At 42.3% G+C, this 23,776-nt stretch overlaps 1 protein-coding gene across 6 annotated transcripts in view; it reads right to left on the reverse strand.

Moving 5' to 3' along the window:
* Positions 1-876: 876 nt before the first annotated feature.
* The window catches only part of aplp2 (amyloid beta (A4) precursor-like protein 2), a 54,732-nt gene continuing 31,832 nt past the window's right edge, over positions 877-23,776 (reverse strand). The window contains exons 4-18 of one of the 6 annotated variants that reach the window (XM_071495924.1): positions 21,011-21,123; positions 19,036-19,256; positions 18,606-18,805; positions 17,910-18,077; positions 15,609-15,742; positions 14,802-14,876; positions 14,334-14,492; positions 13,043-13,171; positions 10,038-10,137; positions 9,117-9,290; positions 8,363-8,398; positions 6,251-6,333; positions 5,030-5,107; positions 3,273-3,428; positions 877-3,000 (exon numbers count right to left, since the gene is read on the reverse strand). In XM_071495924.1, the coding sequence (XP_071352025.1) occupies positions 2,899-3,000; positions 3,273-3,428; positions 5,030-5,107; positions 6,251-6,333; positions 8,363-8,398; positions 9,117-9,290; positions 10,038-10,137; positions 13,043-13,171; positions 14,334-14,492; positions 14,802-14,876; positions 15,609-15,742; positions 17,910-18,077; positions 18,606-18,805; positions 19,036-19,256; positions 21,011-21,123 (1,928 nt within the window). In that variant the 3' untranslated portion in view covers positions 877-2,898. The remainder of the gene's footprint in view (positions 3,001-3,272; positions 3,429-5,029; positions 5,108-6,250; positions 6,334-8,362; positions 8,399-9,116; positions 9,291-10,037; positions 10,138-13,042; positions 13,172-14,333; positions 14,493-14,801; positions 14,877-15,608; positions 15,743-17,909; positions 18,078-18,605; positions 18,806-19,035; positions 19,257-21,010; positions 21,124-23,776) is intronic. The other 5 variants (XM_071495928.1, XM_071495926.1, XM_071495925.1 and 2 more) reach the window with 5 other exon arrangements.

Here is a 23,776-nt window from a genome sequence, read left to right on the forward strand (position 1 = left end):
GGACGCGGTTTCAAAGTGAATGTGAACTGTAATTGAATTAAGAAAAAATAAAAAATGTTTTTATGTTGTCGAACATTGATATAGTAAATGTTTGAAACAGCCTATTTTTAGTATCAGTCATGTGACCTGGGCTTCAGTCTGCCTTGTGCAATGTGATAGCGATGACTCACTCCTGCTGAATCACCTTCATGAGCCACTGGTTTCTGTTTGACAAAACGGCATCCCCCTAATTCCACCTGTCTGCGGGAATGAAATGAATCAATATTTCCAATTAGGAAATAAATTCAGAGACTGTATTGATACTACTAGGTAGCACTAGCCTATATATTCTGTACATAATATGCTACAAACATGGACCTGTACAAACATCCCTAAAAAATTAAAACAGACAAACAAAAAATATAAAATATAGAAAAACAAAAAACCTTAGTAATTTTTTAATCCAGACCCACACACCCTTAAAATAAGCTGATACAATCTCTACTGTATTGGAGATTTAACAGAAAATTAATTGGCAACTATTTTGACAATTGGTATATATATATATATATATATATAATTTTATTAATCAAAAGTTCACAAATTGTAGCATCTAATATGCAAATATTTATTGGTTGTCTTAGTCTTCAGTGAAACAATTTCTATTTATCTTTTAGTATTTTTTGCTTTTTTCTAAGATTTTATGTCCTAAATAAATATTCACTGAATAATTGTAATTCTTAAAAATAATGAAAATAGTAGCAGCTGTAAAATAATGGTCTCTTAAATGCTTAAATTTAATGTAATTTTTACCTAACTTAGAGAGCAAAGGATTGGCCCATTTAAACATAAAGCATCTATCTATCAATCTATCTATGAAAAGACGACACATCTATATGGAAGTTGTGAGTTTATTGATGTGTATCCCCCCTGTAACCATGAATCTGTTTCCATTGGTGTCAAACATTTTTTTAAAAATCACTAATATGCATATATTATATTAGTTCCCAGTCCCCTCCCACAATCAAGCAGGCAGTTACAAGATTGAAGCCGTTTGGGTGCATAGTGAGACAGTCACATACAGAGATACTGTCACAGGAAGAGAAAAAATAGAAAACAAGAGAACAAACTTAAAAATATATATCATATCATTTCATATAAGAACAATGCACACCACAGGTAATCCTCCGGAAAAAAGCCATGATTGCAACATCAACTATACAGGCATACAAAGACAATACTAAGAGAGAGAGAGAGAGAGAGAGAGAGAAGAGGACTCTAGGATTCAGTTTACTTGTTTGTGTCATTCTCTACCTGTAAATATACACAAGTTAGCTTTTTTTCAGAAACCAGCTCTCCAAGCCTTGTCTTTCTGTGTGTCTCTGTCTGCCTGCACAGCCCTCCAGCTCCTGGTTGTCTTCAGGTGGCTTTGATCCAGGGCCGGCCCAAGCCTTTCTGGGTACCCAAATCCCAAGTCCTGTTGCAAAACATCTTTTAACCCCCAAAGTAATTTAGTGCCACCCCAAATTCAGTGCAGTCAGGCTCTAAAAAAACCCCATTTATTAGATATTGCACCCCCAAATCCAACAAATTGTGTACATTTTATCTTCATTTTGGGGCCCTCTGGTTCCTGATGGGGCATAAGCAGCTACGTATTACGTTTGTGCCTCTGGACCGGCCCTGTTTTGATCTATCAGACTGTTCTACGCTTTATGACCAGCAAAGCTAACAGCTGCTCCAATAATGTGTGTACATCATCCCCAAATTTGTTTTCAAAACTAACTGCTGTGGCTATTGGTTTTTGCTTCAGATAATTTGTACAAAAAAAATAACAAACAACCCCCCCACCCCCCCCAAAAAAAATTCTTTTAAAAAAGCACAATATCACAATGAATGAGACACTGCACTAAAATCAAAGCCACATGGGAGCCCGTCAGATACATAGTATGGAAAAAAGCTTCCAAAATACATTCAACTATGTAACACATGTCAATAGGCATTACTCAATCTAATGATTTATACTGTTTCCCTAATAATAAAAGGTTGTGTTTGTGTGTGCAGGAGGGGATATGTTATCACATTCACTTAGTAAGGGTTCAGAGTAGGTTCTGTGTGAAGTGTTTGAGCTGGGGGCCTGTGCACACCTTCACCGTCCTCGACTCTTTCCAACAGTGTGCCTGCAAACGCAACTCATGACCACCAAGCTAAGAACCCTAAACAAACTCATAACCTCTTCCCTGGAAAAAAAGGTGGAATAAAAACATCTACTCTTATATATATTTAAACTGTATATGTATATTTTTGTCTGTTATCATAACAAAGAACAGAAAGTAAATAATTCATGATTTCATTTTTTTCTTATTTGTTGTTTCACTATACATTTTAATCGGTACAAAGAACCTTCATATACAAGCAATCTATTGAGAGGAAAAAGAACAAAATAAAACACCAATTTCTTTTTGAGAAAACCATCAGAAACTGCTTGGATGACACTTGGCATGATGGGAAACTGAAGTGTAGTGTCTGATATGCCGGTTTGATGATGGCTACTCAAAAATGTTTAAAGTTTACTTGATTTGCCTTTCACTTTCAAAAATAAAGAAAAAGTCCGAAGAAATGTTATACATCTTGATCTGAGATAGCTGTATCGATAATTACAGAGAAATCTGCAGAATCACATTTTCTGTAATGCAAAATGGCAGATACATCACCTTTTCAAAAGAAACATGATCAAAAAGAGCTCTATAGTACAATAGTAGCAGTAGTAGAAGTAGTAGCATTATTTAAGGATTGTTTTGAACAAACCAGTAAATGGAGTTTGGATGTATGCAAATAATTGTAACAATAGCATCATGTTATTGGTCAGTAGTATGTTCCCCCTAGGTTGCCGTCCTCCACTGCGCCCCCTTTATGCTCTGGTTAGATCTGCATCTGCTCCAGGTATTTGTAGGTGGGGTTCTCATAGCCGTGGTTCTGCATCTTGCTGAGGTGACGTTCCTCTGGTGTCAGCATGGGGTCAACCTGCGGGACGGACACATGGCATTTGTAATGGCTGACCTCGACATGGGCAGAATGCATTGACAGCTCTTCTCAAGGAGGCACAAAATGCTGTGTGCAAATGCTGCAGGAACAAGAATCTAATTTGCTCCACATTTACCCGTGCTCCATTTACATAAAACATGATAATTTAATGTAAATATGAGACTTGGAAATAAGATGGATAACAGTTCATCGTGAGCACTACACCCTCAGCCCAAATCTCCATACTGTGCTGCAAATAACGAGTGGCCTACCTCCACGATGCCATGACTGATGGTGCCGTATTGCCTCTTCCTCAAAAGCACAAGACTGATCACAATCACAGTTGCTATGGCCACCGCGATCACCAGCAGGCCAATCAGTGCACTGCTACCAAAGCTGAAATCCTCTCCCAGGGGGTGGTAGGTCTCCTAACAGGTAGGATGGGAGAGAGGAAGACAGAGAGAGTAACATTAGGAGACAGTACAAACACAGCTGGCCACTAAAAGAATAAAAAGAGATACAATAAAGCTGATATTTTTAATGCTGAATAGACATTTAAATTGTTGCTAATATGCTGTTATATTACAATTTCAAATAAAGCTTCTGCCCAGACATCTAAATGAACTACATTAATTGTAAAGGGAAATCCCAGCATTTGTCTACCTGGCTCTTATTCTTAAATTCTTATTTTCCATTATGTCCAATGGGCTGATAGCATAATAACTATATTTAACATTGCTGACACAAAATATCTTCTTGTGTTTGCTGACACTTTTCTAACATGCACTCAAGCTAAATCGAGAGCGAGCCTCACGTTAATGTAGATAACTCATTAGTGTGTAATGTGTCCACACATGAATACAGCAGATGTCTAGTTGATCTGGAGGTGGCTCTGCTATGCTGCGAACTTCACTTCAGTAGCTACAAGGACTTTCCAAGGCATGACTATCTGCGTTCCTTTCCAGTCAGACTCAAAGAGAATTGTTCACAATGATTTCTGGGAATGTGAAGGTTTTTGAAAAGTTGTACTACTTCCCCTGATCAATATAGTTCTTCGCTGGAATCTGTGTTTTTTTTAAACCTCTACAGCAGAGGTGCCAAATAAATTATTATCATGAGCAATAATCATAATATCTTAACAAGATTAGCACCCAGGTTCACACATCCAATAATTTCCCTTTAAAATTATTTATTTACCTTAAGATAAATATAAAAATACTTTATTAATCCCTTGGGAAATTAAAAGAAATATCACTTATTTAATAACCACTTATTCATGCCAAATGAAACTGGGTTCTTCTGTTCTGAGATAAACTATTCTTTGCTAAGCAGAGATAATGAAAGAAAAAAAAATCACTTTTAGAGATTAAGATCAATTTTAAATGGGGAAATAAATCAACTCTTAATGCTAATGTTATAAAACCACAGTGAAGCAGGGACACCGTCCCTCTTAGCAGAGGATCTGTAAGAACTGGCTGACTTGTGAATAGTGTGTACACATGCATGAAATGTGTTTTCGTGTAAGATTGTGTTATATCTTGGCCAATATGGTTTATACACACAACCACAGTCACCTACACTCATCTCCACAGTGTAATCTGGCACATATGACACAAACTAATCATATGTAGACATGTAGCCGCCTGGGCTTTTTTTTTTTTTTTTTTTTTTTTTTTACTGCTCATTCTCACACATAAACTGAGCGTTTGTGTGAATTCACATTCCTTAAATGAACTGAGATTTTCAATGTGTACATTCAGATACATTCACATAACAAACATGCGCCCATGCAGAAATAACCAAAACATATTAGCCTGAACAAAAAACTTTAAAAAAAACAAGAGAGGGGATTTGGGGTATGTTCCAATTATGTCTTTTTTAAATATTTATTTATTTATTTATTTTGCAGTTATCAGCTACAGAACTGGTTCTTTGCACACTCCCACACTCCCTCCTTCTTTCATCTTCTTCCCACTACTGATAACTACAGTTCCCCAGAGAGCCCTGTGGAGGGCGCCGCTATACTCACCAGCTCATCATCATGCATAACGCTGACTCTCTCTGCACTGTAAACCACTTCTTTAACATCCAGAGACTCATCAATCACCTGTCAACACAGACAGGGGAGCCCAGGTTACACTCACCACAATGTGTGTGTGAGATTGTGTGTGTGTGTGTGTGTGTGTGTGTGTGAGATAGATAGATAGAGAAGGAGAGGGATAGGCAGGCGGAGAGCGAGAGGGTGTGAATGTGCAGCGAAGTCAACTGTAAGGATTATCTGTGTTTGGGTGATGATACACTTGGAGCTGTCTTGTACAAACTGGAAGGAGAGAGGGAGGGGGTTTGCAGGCATCAACAACAGACTCTCTTATAGGCACACAGTTAACATGTCTCTCTAAACAGACTGTCAACCACTCATTACTGAGGGCTCTAATCTGAGGAAGAAGGAGAAGCGCTGTGAGTGGAAGTGGGTGTGTTCAAGAGGCAGAAACAAAATCTGCTGTTTGTAGAGACAGAGCAGTCCAGAGTCTGTTTCTCACAAGAAAATAATCACCACAGACAATTTAAGGCATCACCACAATTTGTTATTTTTAACCCTCAGATTGCTCCGTCTTAGAAAACTGGCATTTCCAAAGAAAAAGAAAAAAGAAACATGCATGCATTCAAAAACTTGCATAACTCATATTCACACACTCACATACACATATTCGCAGCTTTGCTTTGCTGGTGTTGGATTAGCATGCGAAAGACAGCACACGCTCAGCAGCCAAGCATCGTTTGAAAATCCGTGAGGAAGAATGGTGTGTCTGGCAAAGGGAAGTAGCATGCGATGACTGCAGAACAAAGCGTGGGGTTGATCTGAATGAAGGTCGGTTGGCAGAGGCCAATGAGAGACACGCAAATAGCCCAGTGTGAGATAGCTGTAACTATGACAACATAATTACTGGAATAATATGAGTCATTAAAAGCTGAACTTAAGAGAGCTATGTGAAAGCGCTGGTGTGTGTACTCATTAATTTCAATCATCGGCACGGCCTGAGGTTGTGGTAATGAAATTGAACTGTCAGGACAGTTGTCTGCTGTTGAATACAGGAATACAATTTTAACATCTTTACACAATTTCTCCAGTTTTTTTTTTTTTTTTTTTGCTTTAACACTGCTGCTCTCAGTTCACAGGTTGAGCAAGTTAGAAAGTTTAAAAATGCTTTGAGACACAAACAGAGCGACAAACAGGCGAAGAAGCTCTTACCACATTGTCGCTGATCTTGGGTTTGTTGTTGATGATTCTCTCCTCAGCACCTATCAGACCGTCCAAACCAGACATGGCAGAGCCTGCGGGAGGCGAGGGAGCACGGTAAATAACTACAGAGCAGCACAAACCAACACACAGACCAGGGATGGTGGTATTGATGGTGGACGGCTGCACATAGATATCCAGCTCTTCTCCCGACAACTGTCGCCCCAGTCTCCTTAGTGCACTGGTGACAACAAAGCCCTTTCTTCCATTCACAGCACAGTGTGAGCAGTGTGAAGCCAACATGACACTGACCTTACATCTTCCACAAAGGCCCTCTCAAAGTGCTGTTTTGCATATAGCTGAGATGTCTCTGTAAACATCCAGTCACGTGCATTCACTCATTAAATGAATCCCCTTTTAAACAAGTGCGAGTCATCCTGACATTTTGTATTCCTCACTTATCTCCAATTTCATGCTCAAAACTTTGCTTTGCTGCAGCTCCTCATCTACAAATCCCTCACAGTCCCTTGAGATTTTAACAGATGATCACTTTTAAAAAAAAAAACCCGTGGGCGTCAGTAAGTGGTTGAGCCAAGAACTGGGCCACAGTGTCAAATATGCATGTTAGACTGATGGTTTTGAAATAGGCATAGGCTCTATTAATACACACACACAAGATATGCCATGAATAAATCAGGAGCTGAGAGGAGAAAGAGCGAGAGAGGCAGTGAGGGCAGGGTCCTGAACAATGTACAGCAGAGTCTGGCGTCAGCTTATTGTCTGCTGCTGCTGCTGCTAGTCAGCCAGGGCCAAACGCTTGAGATTAGTACAATTGCCTTAGGATTAAGCGAGGAACAATGAGGTGTTTACAAGCCTCACTTAGCAGAAGTGACGTTAGAAACTCTGGCAGGTTATCAGATGGTACAGCAGGGTACACATAACGCTGCAGCCAGCCACAATGGGAGTGACCTCTATGGGAACAATGCGACCTCTCATCTGCATGGATTTGAAAAAAGTGCTGAAACAAGTAATCCATTAATCGACGAGTCAATCGCCAGGCCATGAATTGAAAATTCAAGTCATTTATCAAGCAAATGTGTCAAACATTTGCTGGGTCACAATGTTGGAAATGTCACAATTCTCATGGTGAATTTCTCTCTATTCTCTGTAACTTTAAATAGTTTTTGAAATACATATATATATATATATATATATATATATATATATATATATATATATATAATCTGGACAATCTTGATGGGCATTTTTTACTTTTCCTTGATTATAGATTAATGGAGAAAATAATGGATTTATGAATCTATAATGAAATAATCCTTAGCTGTAGGTTGGGCTGGTAAAATGCAAAATCAAAAACAAAGACAGAGGGACAAAGTTCTATGGCAAAAACAGCAGGTGGAGGGGTTACACATTCATTAAAAAAAAAAAAAAAAAAAATCAATATATAATTTGGATTCAACAAATGATGAAAGGTGTCTCTATTCACTGGGTAAGATCACAAGGTTGAGCCCAGATCAGACAATACAGATGATGTAACCACATTCCTGTCTCAGGTCTTGTAGGACAAATTGGGCCAATTTAAATTGGGCTGTGGGTCAGCAGCGGAAGCACTGCGCCTCAGACAGGGCCAGTAAATCACACAGGTCCTATCAGGACGAGGGCGACTGATGAGGGGAATGAGTGTGTGGGTGGGGGAATAATTAAGCGAGGCGCTCTGTCAAATGTACTGAGGAGGAGATGACGGCGAACACACGACTGAAGAGTCTTTCTGAGAGGGGAGCTGGCTGTGGCCTCTCTCTGCCAGACTCAGAAGCTACCAACTTTGCTATTCAGCATGAGGTGATAATCCTAGCATGATGAAAAGCATAAGAGCAACTGAGACCCAAGCACGCTGTCCACAAAAAAAAAAAAAGAAAATTACAAAATGATCCACCAGATGGCTTCTGATAAAACAGAAATGGTGGGAGAGAGGGGATCTCAAATTGCACCAACGGGACAGGAGAACAGTGGAACAGAACAGTAGATGGGAATGACTTGGGGGATGAAGGGAGGAGGGGGAGAAGGAGGGGGGGGGGCAGGAAAACAAGATGCAACAGAGGCACCAACCTTTCTTGAAGGCACGTGGGGAGTCTGATAGATCGCCTTGCCATTAGAAATGAGCAACAGAAAAAAAAGAAGAACAGAAAAGGGGAAGGAAAGAAGAGAGAAAACTTAAGTGAGAAGAGAAAGGCAGGATAATCAAGCTGTGTTAATTGATTAGGAAAAGAGTCCAGCAGGGAAGAGTCCGAAAATAAATTTGAGAGATAACCAAACTCAAAAAAGGGAGCCATTTCAAAACTGGCTAGCTCTATCTGAGCCCTCTGGGGTGTTGGCATGTATATGAAATGTTCCCTGGGGATTTAGTCATAATTTTTCTTCCATCTCACTGGAAACGTTCCATCCATCACTTTTTTCTCTCCTTGAGAATTCAATCTTTTGTTTGGCACAAATGTGACAAAGACGAGAACCATAACTGCTCATTTTCCCTCTCTAAGCTTTTGGCTCCGACTCAGCGACAAAGCCTGAGGCTTTATGCATTTATCTGAACTTCGCTAGTGCTGTGTTGAAGGGTAGGCCAGGGAACTGTGCAGGCACTGATAAGTCCAAACCAATGGCTCCACAGCACATTTTCATTGGCATAAAAGACATTGTAAACCTATTCTTCCTCACTGTGCAACAGCTCAGGCGTGCTTTGTCACCAATGTCCTTCAGAAAGACGTGTGTGTGTGTGTGTGTGTGTGTGTGGCTTATTGCTCTCTACACAGCCACAGTGTTGTTCAGGATGCCGCTTGTGACTGTGTCTGAGGCTGGAGCTGCTCACCCTCTGGCTCTGAACGGGACCCCAGGGATGTGACCTGGAAGGGCCGGTAGGGTTTGCCCTCAGACACGGGGACTTCCACGCTCTCCTCTGATGACACGGTGACATCCGGCTGTGATTCAGAGATAGACGACAGGAACTGGTCCATGTCGGCTTTCTGCTCCTGGAGCAGCTCGTCTGTGGGAAAGGCAAATGAATGAGTATGAGGCAGCCTGGCAAATGCTAACACCAGTCAGCTTGGGACATGGCAGCCATGTGCAAAATGACGAGTTTCACCAATTATTGTTAACACTCCTTTTCCAGCAGTCAGAGAGGTGCTGCTGCAACAGACACCCGTTCCCATTTCTGCTAACTACCAATTAGTATTTTTCTGAGAGCGATTTTCCATGTAAATCTGCACATCTCCCAACAGGATGCTGCACGGTGAGAGCCGTGACCCAGTTCTGTCACTGAACCCGCTCCACTTTAAGCTGTGCAGCAACACCGTGCTATGGGTTCTTTAACGAACCGAAGGAAACAAAAGAAAATAATAAAATGTGCCGGACATAGCCTGTGTTCAGTCCTGCCACTGGAGATGAATATGTCTCCCATACGGATCCCATCTTCAAATAAGAGCTGGTGAGACCCTTAAAAAGACAGCTGTAAGAAATTCCCCTCCACAAATTCAAACTAAGAAAAAGACTTTTCTCTGTATCTCTGATAATTGGTCTACTGCTGTCCGCATATATTTGTGTTTCCCTTTGCACAAATAGAAGATATAAGAGAAGATGTCACTTAGGGCCACAGGAAATGTGATTTATTTGCTTTATCTGTCTGGCACATGTGCAAATTCCATCACTGTTTTCATTTCACTTCACTCTTATTAAAGCACACCGACCTCCCTCCTCCAAGCTGCCCTGGGGCTTAAGACTGAACACGACTCACCAATTTCATCCTGAATCTCCTCAGCCACATAAGGTACTTTGTAGAGCAGAGACAGACTCTGGTTCATCCTCTCCTCGATCACACGCAGGTGGGTCATCACCTGTCGATGGAGAGAAACAGGTAAACAGGTAGTTGTTTAACCAACATCCAAAATCCAAAGTGAAAATGTGTCCTGGATAATTTGTAAAAGAATAAAATATAATACAGATGTTCATCTAAAACACAAATGCTCATCATAAGTTCCCAATATCTTGTCCTCCAATTGCTTATTTTGTCTGAAAAGCAGTTAAATATACAATGAGATTCAATTTATTCTGATGTGTATAGATCAAGAAAAGCTGAAAATCCTTACATTGGAGAAATAAATTACTTAAAATGATGATTCACTCATTCATTAAAATTGTTGCTGAATCACTTTATGGCATACAACAAATCCATTAATTGAATAATCATTTCAACACTAATCCAGTGACGACGAATCACAGAGCGAATTGCCAACTATTAGTATCAAATGTTCATCCCAACAGTATTCATGTATGAGCTCACATTAATGGACCAGAAAATATACCCTTATTATCCCAGAAAATCCCCCATGTAACTCGCTCTTGAGTTTATTGTCACTGGTGAGTTGACAAGTTCTGTCACCTAATAGCATCGCAGATTACAGTCTGTTTGGAGAATTGCACACAGAGGTTGCGTTATGCAGGAAAAACATGGCGGTTGCAGTGTGATAATGCACGTGAGAAGATTAGAGTTCATCCTCAGAAATAGGTGTGAGCAGGAAGAGAAGCATCAGTCTCACAAAAAAAGAAGCCATCAAAGGCAACAAAGAGGAAAAACACAAAGAAGATGACAACAACACAGCAGATACAGAGAGAGAAGATGATGAAGAAGTAATGACAGAGTTTGGTGACCATTGCCTTGATGCTACATGTGAAAAAAAAATAAAACTGCACATCTGAAACAACACAACCAGGAAACAGACTTGAATTTTTGGTCAAATTTAATGAATGACTATACATTACAAATGAACCAACTCTTCTCTCCCCATAATGCAAGTATACTGAAGAAAGTTCATGTTCCAAAAAATAAACAGAACTGTCACTGAAATAGCATATTTTCATAAGATGAACTCAGAAGATCGCTCACAGTCAGCCAACTTGCAGACATAAAACAAGTTGCTGCACGTAATAGTCAAATCAGTCTTGGAGCTCTGAACTGACTTGACAGGATCTACTGCCTGTCAGTGCCACTGATCACCACTACAATCACAGTCTGAGTGAAAAAAACACAAACAAAACAAACAAACTCTTTTAACTGAACAGAAAACTTAGTTTGTTATAAACAGTCTCTAGTCACTTCCATGGTTTTTACCAGCACCATGATGTCTAGAGGGGGGGAGACATTTCCATATTTCTGCAGCCAAAGTGGTTGGCAGAATATGAATACCTACCAGCCGCCGACAAAGCTGACCAGCTCTTGGCAGGTAACTGCTGTTTATTTCCCACTCTGATGATTGACTGTTTTAATCTTCCAACACATGGCTGCAGTGCAGCAGAGCCAGCAACAGATGGCAATAATGCACCTTTCCCATTAAAGGCGCACTGCAGCCCGTGTGGCACCTTCCTGTGCATGTTTGACAAACAATCCTTATGATAAAGATTACATGTCCCAGGGCTGGAACTGTAAATTTGATGCATCAAGCAGCCTCGACAAAGCTCCACAGGTGAGGCTTTTATAAAAGAGAATAACCTTGATCCAAGAAAGTCACATAACACAGTTACATAAAGCACAGCCACCCTGCTATTTGCAGAGGACTGTTCTGTAATGCACTCAGTCTCATGTCAAACCCACAAACAACAAGTTGCAAAAACTGAAAATGCTGATTTGAAGCTGCTGCAGGATTGGCCGAGTGAAGAAATAAACAGGGGCTAGTCTTGACAAATGGATACTGTGAGAGCACAAAAGCACAGATTGGCTTCTCATGACTGAGCACAGAGGCTCACCACCTCCTAGATCCCACAACTCATCTGAACAGTACCCCTCCGGTCCTGTTTCTTTTTTTCCCCTCCTCACTCTGTTGTTTCATCCATCTGCCGTGTTATCTGTAATGGTGGAGAATAACTACAAATGGTGTCGAAGGGCACTGACACACACAGGCGAGTACATCTAACAGAGGAGCTTCCAGCCAAATCCCTGCGCAGTGGCTCAGAGTCCAGCATTACACAAGACCTGCGCAATGTTAATCTTCGGCTGAGGCTTAAGTGAATGAAACACCCGCCCTCCCTCCGTCAGACAAGCCCACTCGCTCCTCCTGGGCTTCAACTCAGAGAAACACACACTCTTTCTACCTCCTACACACTGAGAAGCAGGACAGAGAGGCTGAGACATCATTATCCCTCCCCTGTCGGAGCAGGAATAGGAGAAGTGTGAGATCTTGGAGTGGCTCGGCATGAGGTTTCAGATTCACTAACACAGCCTCTAATACAGTACGTCTTCATTGTCACAACTCGCCCAGGAGGGAGGTACCAATTAACCCAGATGAACGATACAGACCTGAAGGACCACACAGTGGATAAATTATTAATGGTACAAACCTAAGATGAATCATTCTTCATGCCAAACATTAGCTGGTTCCAGCTCCTCAGATGTGCGGATGTGATGCTTTTTGCTGTTTTACATCAATGTAAAATGAGTTTTTCCACTGTTGATTGGACAAAACAAGCAATCTGGAGACATCACCTTAGGCCTTGGGCACTTGTGATGGGCATTTTTCACCAGAGTGAAGTCAGGTCATGATCAGTAGAAAACACAGACCTAGGAGCAGCTGAATTGTTAGGATGCGCACCATGTGGGCGCAAATGCTCTAAGCAGGCAAGTCCCTGGTTGGACTCCCTGCTGTATGTCATTCCCCTACTCTCTGTCTCATTTCCTGCCACTCTCCACTGTCCTATAAATAAAGGCTTACAAATGCCCCCAAAAATAACCTAAATAAAAACACAGACCTGTGACTTCATCTGAGCAGCCTTCTCGGGATCCACAGCCAGGACGTGCTGGTAGTGTCGGATGGTGTGCTGGCGGTCCTTGTTCTCTGCACGGACGTAGCGTCTCAGGGCTTGCAGGATGCGGTGGGGCTGCAGGGGACATACAGTAGCAAGGTTAGTAGTGTTGGGAGGTGTAGCACGGCCTCATGAGCATTTCTGTGTATTACTGACTTTCATACGGATTAGGAAGATGCAAAATTCCTGTCTCGTTCAGATATATGTGACATGACAGCAATGTTTTTCTCTGAAGTGGTATCAATCAGTGTCTTTGCTCTTATAATTTCACAGTTACCCATCCAATGATTTTTAAAAGTGATGTCTCTCATTCTCATCCTCTTTAAGTGTTTTTATATAAAAGATTCATATTTCATCCGATTCTGATCAAGCTGAAAATGATGAAACAACAAGACCAGATCCAGTTAGTTATGAACCTGTCATTAGACATGAGGCTGCTTTGTACTACTGAAGATGAAAAGCAACATGACGATGACTCTCTTTCCCTCTTCATCTTGATGTGAGTGAGCAGAGGGACAACAGGAACGTTGCTGTCAAATGTGGGTACAAAATATTCATTGCATACAACATGTCTCCTGTCTGCAGCACTTATTTTGATATAGCATCACACCACAGATGATGATGATGATGATGATGATGCAATTACCAGTTCTGGAGGTAGAACAGAAGCAGAAATTACTGAGCACAAGTCAGGCAACATTATTACAGTCGGCAGTACTGAGTACATGAGTACAAAATAAAATTATTTGATTTATTCCTTTTTGGGCAGCAAGTCCAACACTGGTGGTGAGAGAGAGGACCAGCACCTTGCAGCAGAGTACCAAACTGTGTGCTGGCAAAAGGATCAAAAGACTATTAGATAAAAGGAATAAAAAAAAGAGAAAACACCACACAGGGATTATAGCTGAAGGTTCAAATGTGATTGACTTTGTGCTCATGGAGGATTTTGGTGTGTGTGTTTTCCTGGCTGCAGTAATCCATTCTCCTCATGATGAATTGCAAGTTGGCAGAGGGTCTTTTGACAGGATATGAGATTAGCCACAGGCCATAAGTAGTGTGAGGCTGAGCGTGGTCCGACAGACCTGCGTGTGTCTTTGTGTGAGTGCTTGTTAATGTGCTTGCACATCGACTGGTGCGGGGGGGGGGGGGGGGGGGGGGGGGTAAAAAGCCACACGCAGATGGAGAGAGGTGAAGAGAGGATAAAGGATGCTCTCAGAGGCTGGTGTGTGGTGTTTACCCTGGGGGGGTCGGCCTGCAGGGCAGCCAGGTAGTTCTCCAGAGCCAGACGGCGCCGGTCATTCAGCATGGCCTCCACCCGGGCAAGGTGAGTCTCTACCAGCTGCTGCTTCTCGCTGGCGGCCTCCTCCTCCAGGGACTCCACCATGGCTTGGAAGTGCTATAAACAAAATCATAAATATATACACATAAATATGTATATGCCCCTCAAACAGTAAGACACAACAGAGCTGCTACTCTCAGGCTGTCGCCTCTCAGGCTCGTCAGGGGAGTCAGGGACTCATTTAGAAGTCTCCCCATTCAGAGTGTGCCCTAATTTAGCCTCAGAGTGATAAAGATAGAGCAGCCAGGGAAAAGAGATCTTTAATGGCGCAGGGAGTGAGGGACCCCACGCCTGCAAGCCGTCACATCTCACCCAAACAAAGGGACAAAGGAGGCGGACTCCCATGGGGACGGATCAGTGTCTTACCTGGATCAGTGTCTGCCTCTCAGCCTTGGGCAGGTTCTTAGCCTGGCGATCAGCCTCTTCCCATTCCTTTCTTACCTGGAGCGAGTGACACACAGACAGGGAAGCAAATGAAGTGAGATGCAAATGACAGTCAATGGGTCAGAAAATTATCAAAAGACATTTTTGTAAATGCTAATGGGGGGAAAACAAAGCCTGTCATTGCACAAAGGCAAGAGACCCTTACTGTGTGACCCTGCTCCTTGACACAGTCCCGCATTCAAATCTTCTAATTTTAAGAATACTTGCAAATTTAATGAGCCAGCCGACTTGCATATTTCCTGGCCCTGTGTTCTCTCAGCTGCACCCCAACGAGTTTAAGAGAATTTTTATTCTCATAAAGATGTTGGACATTTTCTTATTGAGTTCTTAGAAATAAAATAACATTCTTCCAGTTTCGTTTATGACAGAGTTCGGTGTATGTATGGTTCCTTCTTAAAGAGGGAAGTCAGTAAAGCCTTCACCTCATGTGTACCTTCTATGGAAAGAGTAAATGTTCTTTTGCTTTTGTAAATATAAAGTTTATCACCAGGCATAATTAAGAATCTTGATTTGTTTTGTAGTTTTTGGATCATTTAGCATTTACTGTAGGTTTAGAAGTACAATGTTGGACCTAGAAATTCAGCACCTACATGTCCTTTGATTTATTGGTAGTGATGATAAACACCTCAGATAATGTTTTATGGTCATATTGCAGGAGGAGCAGTAAAAGTCTCACTCATTGGCTCTTTAATTAGGGAAGTGGTGTCCTGATTTGACCCGGTCACTCACCCGTTCCATGCGATTGTGGTGCCTGATCTCCAGCTGCTCCTTGGCCCTCTGGAAGCGGCTGTGCTCCTTGTCATCGGCCGGGGTCTCAAAGTAGATGTCCACATCATCGGTGGGCTGAGGAGTCGGGGGCACGGCTGCAGATTCATGAAAACAGATGGTGAGCCAACAGGGCTGCAAACTGACAACCAGGCAGACAGACACACACAGAAACAGACACGCAGACAGACAGACTGGCTGATCCAGCCAGACACAGGTAGGCAGAAAGACCAAGCTAGACAGACGACTGGGCACAGAGAGAAAGAGAGGAAGAGCTGAAAGTGGAATGCAGATTGAAGTTGGACAAAAATCCTCACAGAAGCACTTCTCTCATTGGCGTTCCTCCACCCTCAGTAACGCTCATAAATTTAAGGGAATCTGACAGTCTTTCCTTTTGAATTCCTTTCATCTTCCCATCGGCTTTCTGCTGACAGGTCGCGTCTCAAACACTAATGGAAATATCTCCGTGTTTGACGGCTGGGTCATCCGGGGGGAGGCCAGAGGGCTCCGTTCTGGGTTCCTTGCTGTACAGTCACGCAGGACTCACTCCCTGCATCACTGCAACTCGCAAAAACAATAATGCTCCAGGCACGCAAACAGGAAAAGACCTCATGGTTTCACCGCACCATCAAAGCCATGACACGCGGATTAATGGACGAACATATATTTCCTACTCTAAACTTCACTTCATCATTTTAGTTTTGAAATGCAAAGGGGGAAAAAAAAATCCAATTGGTTATGGCCATGAACTGTGTTTGAACCGATTGGAAAAAAAAAAGGTGCTTGCTGACATGTGCTGGTGGGGTTGTAGCAGAAATGGTGGCAGTGCTCCGTGAGCAGACAGACAGATGGACAGGTTGTTGACAGACAGAAACATGAACAAATGGCAGGAGTGAACACTGGCAGGCAAACAAAGAAGACAACAAACTCTACAAAGTGTGTTTGAAGTCAGCATGCATACTAATGAACAACAGAAAGCTAGTGAAGTGAAACTGAAAGTCTTTTTTTGGGGATTGGTATTTTTAGATTTTTTTTACCTTACATTTTAATTTATAAATGAATGAATTAAAAATGACCTTAGAATACCTGTAGTGACAATAGGACTGGGCATTGACTTTTTTATACTAGTGCTGATATGATAACTGAGTTTTGGTACCAATACCAAAACCATACTGTTTTGATACCTTACTTTTAATAAAATAATAATTCCCTTTAATAAAAGAAGCTGAATTTCTCAAATGTCCAATGTTGTCGAAACATTAGGCAGCTGTACAAAAATATTACATTGAGAAAATACAATTTAAAATTGGCCAAATTAATAAATCAGAGTAAATCTAAAAAATCTGACGAAAGAATAAGTAAAAAATATGAATTTGAACATGTATTCAGTGTCAGCTTTCCATATTTGATAGTTTTCCAATATTTGTACAACAGATAAATTTAGGTTGGTACCAAAAAAGTTACCTGATATGAACAAACTGTTTTCAGATTCTCTATCTGTGGGTTCAAACAGCACCCAACATTTTATTACAATAAGGACCTAATATAAGCCTAATTTCTTCCAGTCTGATCGTTAATATTGAAAATTTTGACAATTCTAATTTAGTAGAGCATTAATTAAAACTGATAATAAAACTAGTGTGGGCTGTAAATGAAAATATCAAGCTCTGAGATCTATTATCTCGTTACAAAAAGCTTATTTATTAGTAATGAAGCATATGCCAAGTGACATTTTACTCAGTGATACAGTGCTGAATCTTTTAATTGAATTTCAATACAGGTTTGAGATATTCATCAAGCAAAAATTCAAAAAAAAAAAAAATCTGCCTCCAGCTTCTTCAGTGTAAAGCTTTGGTACTTTTCTTTTTTCTTGGTTTTAGTTTAAGGTTTAGGCTAAAAATTAATTTAAAAAAATAATTTTGACATAAAATGAAAATAATCACTCATCACTTGATAATCACAGCTGCAGCCCGTGTATATTTCAGTGGAATAATAAAACAAAAGTGAATGTTGTTGGATAAACGTTGCTGTTCTTGTTATTGTGAACAGTTGTTTTGATTGTTGCGGTGAAGGTGAGCTGTGTTACAATGTGTGAGAGCCGAAGACAGCAGAACATCTGCTCTGTTTATGAGTCAGTGACAGACTACACCTATGTCATCCTACAGTGTTTTCAGCAGAGAGTCTGCAGCAAAGACACAAACAGAGAGAGAGAGAGAGAGAGAGAGAGGGGTGTTGTCAAACCGGCCTCCGTCACATGAGACTTACTCAGGCGCTTGCACACAGCCATGCAGTACTCCTCTGAGTCGAAATTGTTGCGGTTGCCGGCACAGCCCCCGTATATGAAGCGCACACACTTCCCCTGGCTCATGTCGAAGTGCCAGCGGGGCATGGAGGCACGGCAGGGGCCGGTCTCAGCCTCCAGGGTGCACACGGCTGCCAGGGGACAGCGTGTTAGATCATCCGGCCACTAGGGGCAGCACTTAATTCAAGTCTCAATAACAATCACTCAGAAAAATACCCACCGCTACATTTAAAAACATGATGAAACAAAACAATAAAAATGTCGGAAAAACAATCCCTTTTTTTTGTATGTGATGAGCAGGATTTAGCAGCAGTCTGGCTCCAAATGAAGCAAGATGATTTGACTTTGTGCTCTGATAACGCAGAACACTGCATCACAGAGTCTGCGGTGAGATGAAGAAAAGGGGAACTGCTGATGCACACACTTATCTAAGTACAGTTTGGCTGAGATTTAAGCATCACTGACTATGGTTTAGAAGTTGAAAAGGTCTGATTATATTTAAGTAGTAGGCAATGTGCCAATAAGAGAGAGAGAGTGAGAGAGAGAGAGAGAGAGAGAGAGAGAGAGAGAGAGAGAGAGAGAGTGAGAGTGAGAGAGAGGGAGAGAGAGAGAGAAAAGGGAGGACTGTGCATTATAATGTATAATGACTCGTTACAAACCTTTCACTTCCTGCAGAGTCCTGTCTTCATCTTGGCTCTCTGACATTTTGCTGCCCTCTTTCTTCTCATCCTCATCCTCCTTATCTGCTTCCTCATCCTCGTAGACATAGTGGTACTCCTCCTCATCTTCCTCCTCCTCCTCCTCATCCTCGTCCACTGGCTCCTCCTTTTGCGTGGGCTGCTCATCAGCTGGTGTTTCACTGTGGAGGAGGCGGAGATGATTGAGTGAAGGGGTGGAAGGCGGGGGGAGTGGGGGGAGTGATTTATCAAACAAGGCAGGACAGCTGCCATAGGTCAATGTCACAGCACTTTAATTCATCCAGATGGCCGGTAATACCTGCCCTTCACAAGCGAGCGGATATTACTCTTGCCATGCTGATGAACACAACCACAGTCCCAACCCCCCCACCCCCCCTTCACAACTGCTCACCTGTCCTCCACAGCATCCTCCTCGACCAGGTCGGCCTCGTCAATCTCCTCATCCTCTATCTCCTCCTCTTCATCGTCCTCCTGGGAGGGCAGGGAAGGTGGGGCGGACTCCCCGGTGCGAGGGGGGGGGCAGCACACATACTCTGTGCCGTGGAACTTGTCAATGCCACAGGGCAGCAGCATGCCATAGCTATGCAGCACCATGGAGCTCTTGGCACAGGCCTGACGGGGCAGAGGAAGAGAGTGAGTGATGAAATCTGCCGGACACGGCACAGCGCTCCTGACTGATGGAGCTGCGGTGGTTTCAACGCTTCTCACTTCTTTGACGAATCAACTTCAGCTTTGACAGGAGTGATATGTGTTGAACCTTTGTTCATCAAGGCAAAGTTAAAGGATTGCATCATGCCAGATGGAGAAGTGTGTGAGTCATGGTGGGAGGAAACAGTGGAAGTTAAATGAATTCGGTCACGTGCAGTCAGGATCCTTATTTTTGTTTTTCATAGATTTAATACAAAGAAATACCCAAGAGTTTTCAGAATGAGGAAATGTGTTTAAACTGATTCACTCCCATCATTTACTGCTTCATAGCCGTTTACTGTCAATGATGTTTTCTTGTCCCTCTAAGCAATTTAAACAAAATACATGGGTCAGTTAGAAATGTATTTATTTCTTTATGTATTTTAAATCAAATATTCAAAATAAGCACAGGATCAGTAAAAAAGCTAATTAAAAAAAAACCCCAAATCTGACTCTGAGTCAATATCTCAATAGGTTTGTGCAGCCAGTCCATGCACATTGCTGAAACTGGTTTCAAATTACCTTACTTTTAAGTGAAACTTTGCCTTCAAGCCTACAGAAAGCAGTGAAGTACCAACACAGCCAGCCTTAGGTGAGGAGCACTATCAAAGGGGTCTTGCAAGATGTTAAGTCAGAAGAAATTCCTGTTTGTAACCCAGTGTTTGTGCTCTTCATCCCGCGCCTGTAGATATGTTCATAACTTTCAAAAGCATTTTCATAATATTTTAAACGTTGCTCATTTATCATGTGTACTCAAGGTTTCTCAGCATTCTTTATCCTTTACTGCAGCAGTCATGGCAGGTGTATGCCAGCCACCTCGCCTCAGAGATGCAACCAGTTTTTACTTTACCTGACGTGGTAACAGCTCTGTCCACCTACAGAATGTAGACATACTGATTCTACAGCTAGTTCACATACTGAGTCCGATGATTAATGAGCCACACTTCAAAAAGTCGTGTAGTCCTTTAACTGACATGCTATTTTTCAACAATGCTGTGCTTCACATAGCAGCTCGGAGGTACTGAGTAACAGCCTCAGTTTAACTGATGGCTGCTGAGCAACTCCACTGGAGCAGCTGAGGATTAGCTGCCCTGCCTAAGAACATCTCAGGCAGTTGCTACGGGAGTGATATTGTTTTTAAATCATTTTTCTTCTCCTCACTGGTAAGATTTATCGCCGCTTGCTTGTAACAAATTTGCTATCAACTGCAGATCAACAGCAGGTCACACTATCTGAGGCTGCAGATGCATTTGTAACACATGTCAGGGAGAGTAAGAGTCAGGAAGCGTGAGAAAGGGAGAGACAGAGGCTTGACAGGCTCAGTGAGCTGCTGCTCTTACTGTCGTGGTCAGAAGTGGCCCCCAAGGGCCAGCTCTGGAGCTGCCCGGGGGGATTAGTTGCATTACAGCCACAACACTAATCTGATTAGGAGCTGAAATGTGAGTGCTCCCAGTCAGCCTGTGATCAGAGGGCCTCAGAGACTCACAGAGACAGGTGGAAAGATATTAGGGAGGAAAGAACAAAGATTGTAGAGTAAAAGTGTGAAAATTATGCAGAAGGGACTACTAAAAGTTAAGATGAGGCTTCAGCCTTCCCACAGGGTTATTCTTTTCCATTGCTCAAAGCTATCTCTACGATACAGCCTCCCACTGTTTCCTATGAAGTAATTCCTTCCTTACCTCTTTGGCCACACCGTGCCACTGCTGATGGCTGACGCACATGTCCATCCGCTCCTTGTGGAAGAACTTGCACTTCTCTGGAACCAGAAGCACGTCACTCACAAACTCGCCCACTGTAACAAGCAAATCACACGGACCAGCATGCCTGTTAGTCACAGCAACATTTGTCCATGATAAATAAATAAATGCATAAATCACTCCTCTGCCTGATCACTTGTCTGCAACGCTGCCAGGGTCCGAAACAATAAATCGCCTACTGGGACTAAAAAAGGAATAGCAGATGAGAGGAATGAAAAAAAACGTCACGATTCAATAATTCATAGCTGCCTGGTCCTTTAAAATTCACTATAATTTCATTACAGTGATAGAACAGGAAGGGCATTTGACACGTGAACATCTGCCCATGCACCTGAATCCGCGAGGGGTTCGTTCCCTCTCTATAGCCGCATCTGTCAATCTATAATCAAAACAGCAGTGGAGAGAATCAGGTTTCATACTGTGACTCTTTGAAGGCAGTCCTGACTCTTCCTGCCAGTCACTGATATCATTTGCTTGATGAATTCAATTTGAATATGTTTTATTCATAGAACGAGATGACAGAAGGCGGATCGGGAGAAATAAAAGACTTGAAAGGCATCTCGCGAATTTCTATGAATAGTTTCAGGTTGAAACATTGTGCGTGCAAGCATATGGTGCAGAGGTCATAAGAAAGATTAAAAAGGACAGCGACTGCTGGTGGGCTGGCAGTGTGACGAGGCGCTCAGGTAGAAACACTGCCATCAGAAACAGATGGAAAGCCAGGCGGAAAGATCGAAAGGAAGCGAGAGGGGTGGGATGAATAGAAGGTTTGGGGCAAAGTCCAGGCTGAGATCAGCGTGGCTGAGGAGTGGGTGGATTGGAAACGCACAAATGAGGGTCTAGAGGTTTCACGAAAAGGGCTGGGAGCTGTCCTATAACTGCTCATTTAGTGGTTTGCCATGACCTCGGCCTGAGGCAGAGCTGCTGGAGCACTTCATACGAGCCAAGCCAGGCAGGCAGGCCGGCAGAGGGTGAAAAAGCAGTGTTTTGGAAAATGAGAGGGTAGGATAGGAAGAGGAGAGAGCTGGAAATAGCAGAGGACTCAGCAGCTGCTTCTCGTCTCCGCCCAGGAGGTTCAGTGACACCCCCACACATAGTCCCCCCTTAACCCTCTACACCCTCATTCTCCTGCCTCTCTGCTTTTTGCCCACCACTGATGGAGAGTAACTACGTACATTTCCTCAAGGACTGTACTTAGACACAGTTTTCCATGTTATCGTGTTATTTGATCAGTTTGTTGGTCAACACAAAATTATTCAGATAATCAGTTAATCATTATGATGAAAATGCCAAACATTATGTGGATCTAGCTTGTTTTTCTGACATTTTAAAGATTAAACAATCAATTCATTCTTATTCTGCTACTACTTTAATGGGTAATAATAGATTTTTATTCCATTTGTTTGACAGCTACAGTTGTTTGCACATTAAGATTTTAAGAGATGTGTTTAAGATATGACCATCAAGACGATGCATTGTTACAGCCTGTCTAAACTACCCGCAGTATATTAATGCAATAGAAAAACATAAGAATACCACTTTGAAAGTGGCCATTGTGCATAATGAGTGCTATTACTTTTGATATTTTAGTGGAATTTGCTGATACTTGTGTACTGTACTTTTACAAGTACATTTTTAATGAATGACCTTTGCTGACTTTGTCATACAGCAATTTTACAATTGCTACATTTGCTTTAGTAAAACAATCTTCTTCGAATGGGGCCCACCTCTCCCCTTTTAACTTCTTCCTCTCTTAACATCCAGAGGAACAGAGTGAAACTGAGAGATGGAGGGAGGGAGAGAGAGAGAGAGAGAGAGAGAGCTCAGGGAAAAGCATCACGACTCCCAGTAACCCTCAGCTCCATTTCCTGCACACCGGATGCTAACTGATTCATTCGCTCACGCTTCTCTCTCTCTCACACTCTCTCTCTTCATTCTCTCACTCCCTGGTTGCTTTGGTTGTGGGATGGAGTGGGTTTAGAGCAGACGCCGTACGCAGTCACACTGCAGTGGGTGATGGATGGTGGTGTTCGGAGAGCAGCTGTGCTCTCGCAAGCACTCCTGCTCTGTGCGTTTCCGAGTACATGGAGCTGTGCAAGCGTGCGTATGAGAGCATGCACTCCTCTTTCTCTCTGACCTCCTCTCCGCCTACTCCATTCTTCCACCTTCCCTTTAACCTTCCGTCTATCAGACACCCTGACACTCTTCAGTCCCCCGGCTGGCTGCACTACAGGCGTCAGGGGAGTGTGAAGGTAAGAATACACTCAATGTACCAGTGATACTTCCAGTACGGGGAGGTGGTGAATTCAATTAAGCACCAACCCCAGATCTGCGAGTCGACAACACGGCTATTGTATTTCAAGGGCTTTCCAGAGGAAGTCTGCTGTAATCACATTTAGTGTAATCACTATGAAATCTAAAAATGCAAATGACATGTTTAGTGCACTTAATGATTCAATCTGCAAAATATTGGACCACTTAATTACTGTATGAGATATATTAACATGCATAAGTGAAGAGAAAAATCTGCATTACGTGTTTCTCAGATTGTTATGATTTCCATCAATCATCTATACTGCTTATCTGAACCGGGTCGTGCGGGGGTGGGGTGGGGGGGCAATCCAAGCTGACAGGACAGGACAGGTCAGCTCCCTGGACAGGTCAACAGTCTATCACAGGGTGACTCAT

Source organism: Trachinotus anak, unplaced genomic scaffold (genome assembly GCF_046630095.1).
Source record: "Trachinotus anak isolate AG129_WGS33_773 ecotype Australia unplaced genomic scaffold, CSIRO_AGI_Tana_v1 ptg000014l, whole genome shotgun sequence".
Taxonomy (NCBI): Eukaryota; Metazoa; Chordata; class Actinopteri; order Carangiformes; family Carangidae; genus Trachinotus; species Trachinotus anak.